Consider the following 12,410-nt stretch of genomic DNA (forward strand, 5'->3'; position numbering starts at 1 on the left):
TGCTGGGTCATATGTAGTTCTTTGAGAACCACATGTTTTAGTTTTTTGAGAAACCTCCATATTGTTTTCCACATGAGATTGCATCAATTTACATTCCCACCAACAGTGTACAAGGGTTCTCGTTTGTCTACATCCTTGTCAACATTTGTTGTTTGTGTTCTTTTTGATGACAGCCATTCTGACAGGTGTGAAGTGCTACCTCGTTGTGGTTTTAATTTGTGTTTCCCTGATGATTAGCGATGTTGAGCATCTTCTCACGTGCCAGGAGTCCATCTGCATTTCCTCTTTGGAAAAAATGTCCACTCAGTTCTGCCCATTTTTTAAATCATGTCGTTTAATTTTTTTATATATATTGAGCTATATGTGGCCAAGTTATTTAACATCAATAAGATAGCTACTCCCCAGGTACCAAAAGATATAAGTGGTTGTCATGAATTCGCACAGCCCTAGTATACAATAAGTACTTGGCAAAGAACTGAATTGGTAAAAGGAATGTAGTAGCATACAGATAGTCGTAAATCTTGAAGGCTATACTCTGTAAACATTTGGTCATGCCAGAAAAATGCTGTACTGGTTTCCTTGGGCTGCCATGACAAATTACTACAATGAGTGTCTTAAAATAAATTCATTACCTCACAGTTTGGGGACCAGAAGTGATAACTTAGGGTGAACGATATTGGATTCGCAATCTCTAAAGAAGATTTAGCTTCGAGACCAGGGACTAGGCTTATCACTCAAGAGCTTTTGTGTAGCAGAGTTTTATTAAAGTAAGAAAAGGGACAGACAAAGCTTCTGACAAAGACAACAGAAGGCAGATGGAGAGTGCCCCCATCACTAGTCTTATCAAGGCCTTATATACTTTACCAGACCCACTCCCACAACATGCATCTTAAATGAACAAGATTAGATTTAACAATAGAAAGGTATTACCAGACCTACTCCCATAACATACTTCTTAAGATAACAAGATTGGTCAGAAAACCTTCTTGTTAAGGAGAAACATGTCCTCGAGCAAGATACATTGTTATATTGATTAAACCAAAGCCATGTAGAAAATGTCTTTTTCTCCTTGAGAGCCCCAGATCCCTTTCTCTTTCTAGAGGACTCCAGACCCCTTTCTCCTCCTCAGGAAGCCTGGACTTCTTATCAACCTACCTATGAACTGACTCTCTCAGGAGTTCAAAATCCCCTATGCTGACAGGGCTATGTTCCCTCAGTTTAATTCAGTCGTTTCAGTCACTGAGTTGTGTCTGACTCTGTGACCCCATGGACTGCAGCACACCAGGCTTCCCTGTCCTTCATCATCTCCTGGAGTTTGCTCAGTCTCATGTCTATTGAGTTGGTGATGCCATCCAACCACTTCATCCTCTGTCACCCTCTTCTCCTGCCCTCAATCTTTCCCAGCATCAGGATCTTTTCCAATAAGTCAGCTCCTCTCATCAGGTGGCCAAAGGATTGAAGCTTCAGCTTTAGCATCAGTCCTTCCAATGAATATTCAGGGTTGATTTCCATCAGGATTGACTGGTTTGATCTCCTTACTGTCCAAGGGACTTGCAAGAGTCTTCTCCAGTGCCACAATTCGAAAGCATCAATTCTTCAGCGCTCAGTCTTCTTTATGGAGGAATACTAAGGAAAAAGGTTCCTTTCTTAACTCTCCCAGGTTCTGCTGGCTCCAGCCATTACTTGGCTTATAGTTCCATAACTCCAGTCTCTTGCTTCCATCTTCACAAGACCTTCACAAGACCTTCTCCTCTGTGTCTTTCTCCTCTAGTGTCTTTTATAAGGACATTGATCATTGAATTTCAGAAGCTCTCATCTTAAGATCTTTACCTTAATTACATCTTTAAAAACCCTTTCCCATTAAGTAACCTTTCACAATTTCTAGGGATTTGGTGTGGACACATCTTTTGGGGGAAAAGGATACCATTCAACTCAGTACAATTTTGAAAACATTTTCCAGCCCTATATTATCGGCCACTTACTAACTGAACATACTTTGTAATTTTTTAAAAATATTAACTATAGTATTGCATATATGTTTAAGGTGTTAAACCCTGCACTTAGTTGTTACTGCTTTATAATGATACACTTTTTGATGAAAGGAGGAGCTGCATCAGAGTGAATTTGTAATGTTATCATTTTAGGTATCAACTGTCTATAGCGCTCATCATTGCAAAACCATGTTTCACTTTGCTAAAATGGATTGGCTAAGGAGAAAGATGCCCTAAAACAGTCTCCTGAGGGACTGCTCTTATATTCATGTATATCAATCATGGCTATTCTGAACACTCATTTATACCAGAATTGCCTTTTTCCTCAGCAAATGTATTCAGAAACCATTTCTAAGGTACAAATTAAAGTTCTAAAACCTACTTCTTGTTGTGAAACTGATGAGCTATTCATAGAAGTGCCTTGATCAGAGTAAAAGATCTAGTAAATAAGTGTAGAAAATCATTCTCAAAATGATACCTGTCAGTAATTGTCATATAGATTTCCCACAAACTATTGACATATAAAAAAGGGTATGTTAGAACTATTTGCATATATAATGAAAGAGCTGTTCATACTTAGAAATTTTAAATTTATTTATGTATTTTAAGGAGAAGGCAATGGCAACCCACTCCAGTACTCTTGCCTGGAAAATCCCATGGATGGAGGAGCCTGGTAGGCTACAGTCCATGGGGTTGCGAAGAGTCGGACACGACTGAGTGACTTCACTTTCACTTTTCACTTTCATGCATTGGAGAAGGAAAGGGCAACCAACTCCAGTGTTCTTGCCTGGAGAATCCTAGGGATGGGGGAGCCTGGTGGGCTGCTGTCTCTGGGGTTGCACAGAGTTGGACACGACTGAAATGACTTAGCAGCAGCAGCATGTATTTAAAAAAAAAATCATTTAAAATAAATTTATATGCCCACCTAGGTACAATCTGCACAATATCTTTGGCATGTCATTTGCATGAGCCACCCTTTCTACCTGGGTCATTTTTATTATATGATATATTTCTAAAGTGGAAACTTGGGAACTGTATAGTTGGTGGGTAAAGTGTTGTGATTTTCATATTACTTAATTTGAAATATAATAAACAGCTAAAAGGAACTGCTTATAAGGTATGTCTAGGAAAAGGTGTAGATTTATTTTATCTCTTTATAATGAAAATGGAGAAAGTTATATCTCTATTAGAACACCTTACAGAGTTTACATGAAACTATTCAGACTTGTGTTTTAAAATAGCTACAGTTGCGTAGAACTTCATGTGTGTAGAAACTGTCATAAGTGATAAGTACAATAGATTGTGGTTTGTAAAAAAATCAGCTGTTCTCTTGAAAATTACTGAATGATTCCATTTATGACATGTTAATACCGGTGAATCCAAAGAGGTATATACCAAATAGATTAAAATTATGATTGTATCAAAGCGGGACCCCTTTTCCCAGTAAGAAATTAAAGGGAGCTCCATGGAGGCCCCACTACTAACTTAATGTACCTTTGCATCTTACAGCCTAGAGTCCTTTAATTTGTAACAAATTCATTATATCTATGTATTCTCTCTTTTACAGTTCAGCAGAAGAGCAGTTTCACTGGCAATCACAAGGTAAGGTACAGCTTGTTTTCTTTATTGAAGTATACTTGAATTACAGTGTTGTATAATTTATAGATATTAATATACATATTCTTTTTTGTATTCCTTTCCATTATGATTATTAGGTAGTCAATCTAGTTCCTTGTGCTATATCATCGTTTCTTTTTGTTTGTCTGTTTTACGTATAGTAGGTTGTATCTGCTAATCCCAAACTCCTAATTTGTTCCTCTCCTACCCCTTTTCTCAATTGGTAATGTTTGTTTTCTTATGTCCATGGATCGTTTTGTTTTGCAACAAGTTCGTTTGTATCATATTTTAGATTCCACACACAAATGATATTAAAAGTATTTGTCTTCCTCTGACTTCACTCAATACGGTAATCTCTAGGTCCATCCACGTCGCTGCAAATGGCATTATTTCATTCTTTTTTACATTGAGTAATATTCCATTGTGTACATATATATATATATACACACACACCACATCTTCTTTATCCATTCATCAGCTGATGGACATATAAATCAATACAGCTTCTTGATGACCATATATACTTACTTCTACATATACCTCTATTGGTTAATTTTCTTAAGAACTTTAGAAAGAAACTTATAAAAACAAATTTGATAAAACATGACACTAAAATTAAGTGAAGTTGTTTTGAAAGCTCAACAGCTCATGGGAGTTAAGTTTTCCCAATTCCCTAGTAACTTTATGTTTTTCATGGACACATATAATTGGCTAGCCTTGGTTTTTAATAGTGGTTGACCAGGGGTTACAATGTGATACCTAATGAGAATTTCATAAAGGTAATAGCATCACTGACTCAATGGACATGAGTTTGAGTAAACTCTGGGAGTTGGTGATGGACAGGGAAGCTTGGCGTGCTGCAGTCCATGGGATTGCAACGAGTTGGACATGACTGAGTGACTGAACTGAACTGAATAGTTATAGTTACTATATTTTTGATTATTAAATGATAGTCTTAAGCTTTAATGTTGACAAAACCATGTGCTTGTTCACCTCTTTGAAATATTGTATTTCAGATGGTCAAAAAGATATCGAAGATGAGCTCACAACAGGTCTCGAACTGGTGGACTCCTGTATTAGATCACTACAGGAATCGGGAATACTTGACCCACAGGACTATTCAACAAGTGAAAGTAAGTCAAATGGTAATTAAGCTTGAAGACAATTAAAATATAAGAGCATATGTCATTACTATTAATGAAAGTGAAGTGAAAGTGGCTCAGTCATGTCCCATGGAATGGGAGTCGACGCCCATGGACCACACAGTCCATGGAATTCTCCAGGTCAGAATACTGGAATGAGTAGCTGTTCCCTTCTCCTGGGGATCTCCCCAACTCAGGGATCGAACCCAGGTCTCCTGCATTGGAGGTGGATTCTTTACCAGCTGAGCCACCAGGGAATCCCATTAAGATTAATATAGTTAAATCATGAGCCATATCCTTAGGACTTCAAGATGTGTTTATACTTATTTCATCAATTTTATTCCACTCTCATCTACTTCCTTCCTGCATTACCCCACACTAATTCACATTTGATTATAAACTCTCTTAAGTCAGTAACGGGGGCTTCCTTGATGGCTCAGATGGTAAAGAATCTGCCCACAATGCAGGAGATCGAGGTTCGATCCCTGGGTTGGGAAGATCCCCTGGAGAAGGGAATGACTACCCATTCCAGTATTCTTACCTGGAAAATCCCATGGACAGAGGAGCCTGGCGGGCTACAGTCAATGGGGTCACAAAAAGTCAGACATGACTGAGCAGCTAACATAACAAGTCAGTAATTAGCATCGAGATTTCTCACCAACTATTGACATATTGGTGATTTTCAACCAATTCTCTGACATCCTTTTTGGCATCTAGATTAGCAAATTGTATGAATTCATCATATAGTTGTTTTATCAACACACTGTCTGCTTTAAACTTAACTGTCAAGAGATTCTCAGGTGGTGCAGTGGTAAGGTATCTGCCTGTCAATGCAGGAGACTCAAGAGACACGGGTTTGATGCCTGGGTTAGGAAGTTCCCCTGGAGTAGGAAATGGCAACCTACTCTGATATTCTTACCTGGAAAATTCTATGGACAGAGGAGCCTTGTGGCCTACAGCTTAGGGATAGAGGAGCCTGGTGGGCTACAGTTCATGGGGTCGCAAAGAGTTGGACATGACTGAGCACACACAGTCAAGGCTTTACTCATATAGATGATTGTTGGTAGGGATCTTAAATGTTGGAGCAATTCTATACCAAAATAGAATTGTATAATGTATGCAATACTATTTAGTACAATGCTAGACTACTATGCAATAACTCTTTACATTTCTATGTTTAGCTATCTTCCATAGCTATATTAATCTCAATAAATATTTAAAGATTTTTTTTTCTACTTAATTATATGTTTTTCAACCAGAGTGGCTGAAACTTAGAAATAGAAGTTCTTTGAGCTGAAACAAGCCTCATTTTAATAAATCATAAAATTCTCTTGACCTATTTTAATAAAATCCCACAAAAAGCTAAAAATTAAATCATTAAAGCAGACATTACCCTAATAATTTCTACATCAGAAATCAGTGGAGCATTTAATTTCTTAATTTTGAAAAAGTATAATTTCCTTGAAAACCCATCAGTGTTTGCTATATAAAGGAAAGATAGAAAAGTGAGATAGCATGGTGATCCTGAAACCATTTAGCGTACATATTAGTTCATTTCCTCTAGGATCTTTATAACATCATGACTCTTAAAATAACACCATCATGAATATGCTGGTTTAACCATATACATCCTCTCGTTAAAGCTTCTAAAGTCAGATGCATGAGTGTATTACACTTGTTCTCTGTATTTTATATTTTACAGTGTAAGATTGTTTCCTTTTGTTTATCAAAGCCTATAAAATATTTACTCTGGAGGGGCAGTTATAGTTAGAACTATTAATATATTTAATTCATATTTGAGGCAATGCACTCTTTTTCATTAGAGAGTAAGGAAAGCAGAAATAAAACTTCTTGGAAGGATGATATAGGCTATCTTATTTTTATATAATACTTTTATTACATATTATATCATAATTTTATTATGATTTTAGGAGAGGGTATACCTTTTATTCATGGAAAGTACAGAAAAAAGGAAGGAAGAAAAGAGTAATAAGCAAACAAGTTAAAATAGAAGTGATAAATCAATCTAGTACTACATGTAAGCATGCTGAATTCTCAGAAAAAAAAAAATTCAAATTTGTAGAAAATGAAGATAAAATCATGGAGTATGTTTAATATACATACTTATATTAATGAAGTAAATGTTGAAATAAATAGACATTTACTATTTAGACAAATACTAACAGACAAACTGAATAGACAAAGAAATGACAGCAAATACAACGACCACAAAGGGTAGGATTGGGAAGAATAATGTGAAATAAAGTGGAATTTGCCACAGAATCACTAAGCAGGGTCAAAAGGAATTACATAGAGAAAATATATTAACTAATAATCATATGGTAAAATCTGGTGAACATACATGCACCAAACAATGTAACATCTGAATATTAAAAATGAAAGAGACTGATGAAAAATAATGTGAACATTTCTCAGAATCAGACTGAATAATAGAAGAAGAAGCCACAGAAAGTTGGATAAATAATTAACAAATCAATGCATTAGATGAATTTTTTAAAGGTATACTTTTTGAATAATAATAACCGTTTGCTTTATATGTCCAAGGAAAATTTATAAAAATTGATCAGCTAATGGGCTGTAAAGATAATTCTAAAAGTTATAAAGTATAGAAAGGCCCACATTCTTTTATAATAATTCAGTAAAATTAAAAGTAAACAATAAATGATAAGCAAAAATATATTGACATTAAAATTAAGAAACATACTTTTGGGTTTACCGAATCAAATGTGAAAGCAGGAAGAAAATAACATACTCTTTTACATTTACAAAGCAAATGAAATAGCAACATTTTATAATGAAAGCATAAGGGTATGGCAAAAAAATGCATTCAGAGGAAATCAAAATTTTATTATTAAAAATAAAAGATAATAATGAGCTCTGCTACTGCTAAGTCACTTCAGTTGTGTCCGACTCTGTGAGACCCCATAGACACCAGCCCACCAGGCTCCCCCATCCCTGGGATTCTCCAGGCAAGAACACTGGAGTGGGTTGTGATTTCCTTCTCCAGTGCATGAAAGTGAAAAGTGAAAGGGAAATCGTTCAGTCATGTCTGACTCTTCGTGACCCCATGGACTGTAGCCTACCAGGCTCCTCCATCCATGGGATTTTCCAGGCAAGAGTACTGGAGTGGGGTGCCATTGCCTTCTCCAAATAATGAGCTCAGCATCCCTTTATTTTGGGACACCTTAAAAGAGCTAAATAAATCAGAATAAGCTAGGAAGATGGAAATAAATTATAAAAACAGTGCAGAGATAATGTAATATAAAATTAAAGAGTAGAAGAAAAAATATTAAAGGAGATAAATAACCATATGAACTTTTTAAAAAATAACTTTGTCAACTAATAATCCCAATCATCCTAAATTTAATTTATTTGTTTGTTTGGCAGTGCTGGGTCTTCACTGCTAAGCCGGCTTTTCTCTAGTTGGCCAAGCAGGAGCTTCTCTGTAGTTTGGTGCTCGGGCTTCTCGTTGCCGTGGCTTCTCTTGTGGAGCTGGGCTCTAGGGCATCAGTCGTTGCAGCTGGGAGCTCAGTAGCTGCAGTTCCCCGGCTCTAAAGCGCAGGCTCAATAGCTGTGGCCCACGGGCTTAGTTGCTCCAAGGCATGTGGGATCTTCTTGGACCAGGGATCGAACCCATGTCTCCTGTATTGGCCAGTGAATTCTTTATGACTGAGCCACAGAGGAAGTCTGTGAATTTCTAAATTGAGACACTCTACACAGAGGAGAAATAGAATGTTTAGTGTTCACTTTTGCATTTCTGTGAAACATGTCCAAACATTACCTGCAAAAGATTTATCTTTATTACAGGAAATTTAAATATACTAGTAAGGGTTTTTGAAATAGATTTGCTAACTGCTGAGTTTTTGATTATCAGAAAGATTAGTTAGTTTATGGTATTATATACTGATTTATCTTTTTGAGGACTCCTAGGAGTTTAGTTAACTGTTCGTTTTTGAAGGCCCTGCTTCTTGTTTGAAGATTGTTGTTGTTGTTCAGCTACGAAGTCATGTCCCCATGGACTTTGCGACCCCATGGACTGCAGCACACCAAGTTTTTCTGTCCTTCACTGTCTCCCAGAGTTTTCGGTGATGTCATCCAACCATCTCATCCTCTGTTGCCCCCCTTCTCCTCCTGTAATCAATCTTTCCCAGAATCAAGGTCTTTTCCAATAAGTTGGCCCTTTGCATCAGGTGGCCAAAGGATTGGAGCTTAAACAAAGTAAAATTAAAACAAACAACAAGCCCAGGTGATTCAAATGCAGCTTGAAAGTTTTATGCCAAAGGGTCTGAATCACAGTAAACTGTGGAATATTGTTATTCTTAAGAAACATTGGTTCTTAACATTTTCAGAGTCAGTTTAAGACTGAATGAAGTAAAATTTAGGAAATTAATTTTAAAATATTGAGTAGATAATTATCATTTGAGGGATCAATTATAGCTTATTTTAAGTACTCAGAATATCAGAAAATAAAAATCCTAATTGCTATTTGTGTTTGTATCAGGGCCCAGATGGGAAAGAGAGTCTTCTCAAAAAGAGTTTAAATGAAGAGAATTTAATTAAGGGTCCATTTACAAACGAGTGAGCAAGATTAAGGGAACAATCGATGCCTGAAGAAGTATCCGGGGAGTAGCAACAGATGGAAGCCCTTGCCACCCTTAGTCCCAAAGGAAAAATCGACGAACCAGTGCCAGCAGAGTCAGGAGGCACGGTTGGTGGGAGCAGAAGAATAAACATTCTAGCCTCTCTCTCCTCCTGCCTTTCACTGGCCAAGTCTAGTCTTAAATCAAGTGCCAAGGGACCCTTGTGATACAGTCTCTGTGGGGAGAAGGGCAGAGAATGAATACGGGGGAGCAAAGAGAATAATTGGCACAACATTCTACTCAGTTCTAGAACAACATGCCATTTTATATTTACATAGATGTAACGCATTCCTATGCACCAGTGCTTTGACATGTTTCATATAACTATCACAAGCCCATCAGATTCTGCCCGTCCCTTGTTTTTGTGATGATTCAATCAATGGTCTCATTAGCTAGGACAGACATGAAATAGCTGATGCTAAATTGGACCTGGCACACTGCCCTTGAGAGCTGGAATCTTAGTCCTAACCTGAAAGAGACCAAAACAACACTGCTGCTGCTGCTGCTAAGTCGCTTCAGTCGTGTCCGACTCTGTGCGACCCCAGAGACGGCAGCCCACCAGGCTCTGTCGTCCCTGGGATTCTCCAGGCAAGAACTCTAAATACAGCCTAAAACCAGCTTCAAAAATGTACAGTGGCAACCAGTCTCAGCCCGTAAGCACTTAACATGTAATTCGTTGTGTTTAAAAGGTTCTGTTATTTTTCTTTCCAGGGTGGTCTGATTAAAATAAAATTTGAATTTTAGTAAACCCACCTTCTTGACCCTAAGGCAAGCAATAACTGCTGCAGTAATATGAACTACAGTGTCCCATACTTATCAGTGTGTTCCAACACTTTGCATTTTTTTAAAAAGTGCTATCATAAACAGTATGTAAATCATTTATAAAACCTTTGCTAGCCCACCACTATTCTATGGCTGCCAGCTGTGTAATTTCAATTCTAATAAATACATGACATGGAGTCACTGGAAGAATTGCTGTTGTTTTACTGAAAAAAAAAGGGTTATTGACAGAGGCTCAGGGCCATTGCGGAGAAGGCAATGGCACCCCACTCCAGTAATCCTGCCTGGAAAATCCTATGGATGGAGGAGCCTGGTAGGCTGCAGTCCATGGGGTCACTAAGAGTCAGACGTCACTGAGCAACTTCACTTTCACTTTTCACTTTCATGCATTGGAGAAGGAAATGGCAACCCACTCCAGTGTTCTTGCCTGGAGAATCCCAGGGACAGAGGAGCCTAGTGGGCTGCCAGCTATGGAGTTGCACAGAGTCGGACACGACTGAAGCGACTTAGTAGCAGCAGCAGCAGGGCCATTGATGTTGGGAAAGATTGAAGGCAAGAGGAGAAGAGGGCAGTGAGGATGAGATGGTTAGATATCATCACCAACTCAATAGACATGAGTTTGAACAAATTCTGGGAAATAGTAAAGGACAGGGAAGCCTGGAGTGCTTCAGTCCATGGGGGCACAAAGAGTCAGATACAACTGAGTGACTGTACAACAGCAGCAACAGGGCCATTAGCTTCTCATATAATACACAGCTTGACTCAAACTATATGTCATGGACCAAGCATGTTATTTGATCCACGTGTCCTTGGAGATAAAAACTCAGAGATAAAGGTAATGATGTCTTAGCTAAAAATTATTAAACACATTAGTAATTCAAAATCAGAGAGGCAATATACTTCTTGTGGGGGGTGGGGGATGGCTTATATGTTTATTTGTTGTTGTTTATTCACTACGAAGAGTTGACTCATTGGAAAAGACTCTGATGCTGGGAGGGATTGGGGGCAGGAGGAAAAGGGGACAACAGAGGATGAGATGGCTGGATGGCATCACTGACTCTATGGACATGAGTCTGAATGAACTCCGGGAGTTGGTGATGGACAGGAAGGCCTGGCGTGCTGTGATTCATGGGGTCGCAAAGAGTCAGGCACGACTGAGTGACTGAACTGAACTGAACTGAACTGATTCACTAAGTCATGTCCAACTCTTTTGCGACTCCATGAACTGTAGCCTGCTAGTCTCTGCTGTCCATGGGATTTCCCAGGCAAGAATACTGAAGTTGGTTGCCATTTCCTCCCCCAGGGGGTCTTCCCAACCCAGGGATCGAATCTGGATTTCCTGCGTCTCCTGAACTGCACTCGGATTCTTTACCACTGAGCCACTGGGAAGCCCCCTTCTGTGTTTATAGATAGTGTTGTTGAACATCATGAAATAATAATTATTTGTTTCTGTAGCACTTGGACAAATTGAAATTCTACCACATCCTTTAAAATCCCAGCATTCAGTAGGAAGGAAATCTTAGGAGCTTAATATATTCTGAATATTATGGCAAAGAAGGGAATGTTATTTAATTGAGTTCTCAATTCAGAATATATTCAAAAAATTAAGAATCAATCGTATAGGTTACTATTCTGAGCAGGTGAAATCTAAATAGAATGATCATATATAGTTTGATAGAAAGGAATATATTACTTCCTCTTGATTTACAGCCTGTCATCTTCATTTAATTACTGCGAATATGCTTAATTCCATGAGGTGGAAAAACCGTGAGAGATTGGGTTATTAAAAATGCTATAAAATATAACCCCTTACATTCTTATGGAATAATAATAAAGATAAGAGACAACCTTGGGAGGTGAATATTTTCGCAATTCCTGGCAAGCATGGCAACAAAGGATTCAGAAGTGGTTTGGAAGGATGACACTTTCATAGAGATTAGAGTAATCAAGATGATAACTATATAAATAATGTGACTCACTGTTGATAATCTGATAGGGTGGAAGCAAGAGCCTCAGTTAGACCTGATGGGGTGCAGAGACTCTGGGTAGGTAGGGGTCCAAGGCATCCTGCCCTTGGAGCCACAAGATCTGGATTCCAGCCCTACTGTTCTCCTCACTCCACAAGTGGCTAAAGACTGTCACCTGGGCCCAGAGACCCCAAGTCCCTTCCTGGGCATGTATTTATTCAAGTTAATTGAGTACATCCTTAGTTGTTCATT

At 38.2% G+C, this 12,410-nt stretch overlaps 1 protein-coding gene across 2 annotated transcripts in view; it reads left to right on the forward strand.

Moving 5' to 3' along the window:
- CTNND2 (catenin delta 2) overlaps positions 1 to 12,410 on the forward strand; it is a 1,100,621-nt gene that overhangs the window by 599,864 nt on the left and 488,347 nt on the right. For both annotated transcript variants that reach the window (XM_061393866.1, XM_061393867.1), the window contains exons 4-5: positions 3,559 to 3,593; positions 4,625 to 4,741. In XM_061393866.1, the coding sequence (XP_061249850.1) occupies positions 3,559 to 3,593; positions 4,625 to 4,741 (152 nt within the window). The remainder of the gene's footprint in view (positions 1 to 3,558; positions 3,594 to 4,624; positions 4,742 to 12,410) is intronic.

This window comes from Bos javanicus, chromosome 20, assembly GCF_032452875.1.
Source record: "Bos javanicus breed banteng chromosome 20, ARS-OSU_banteng_1.0, whole genome shotgun sequence".
NCBI lineage: Eukaryota > Metazoa > Chordata > Mammalia > Artiodactyla > Bovidae > Bos > Bos javanicus.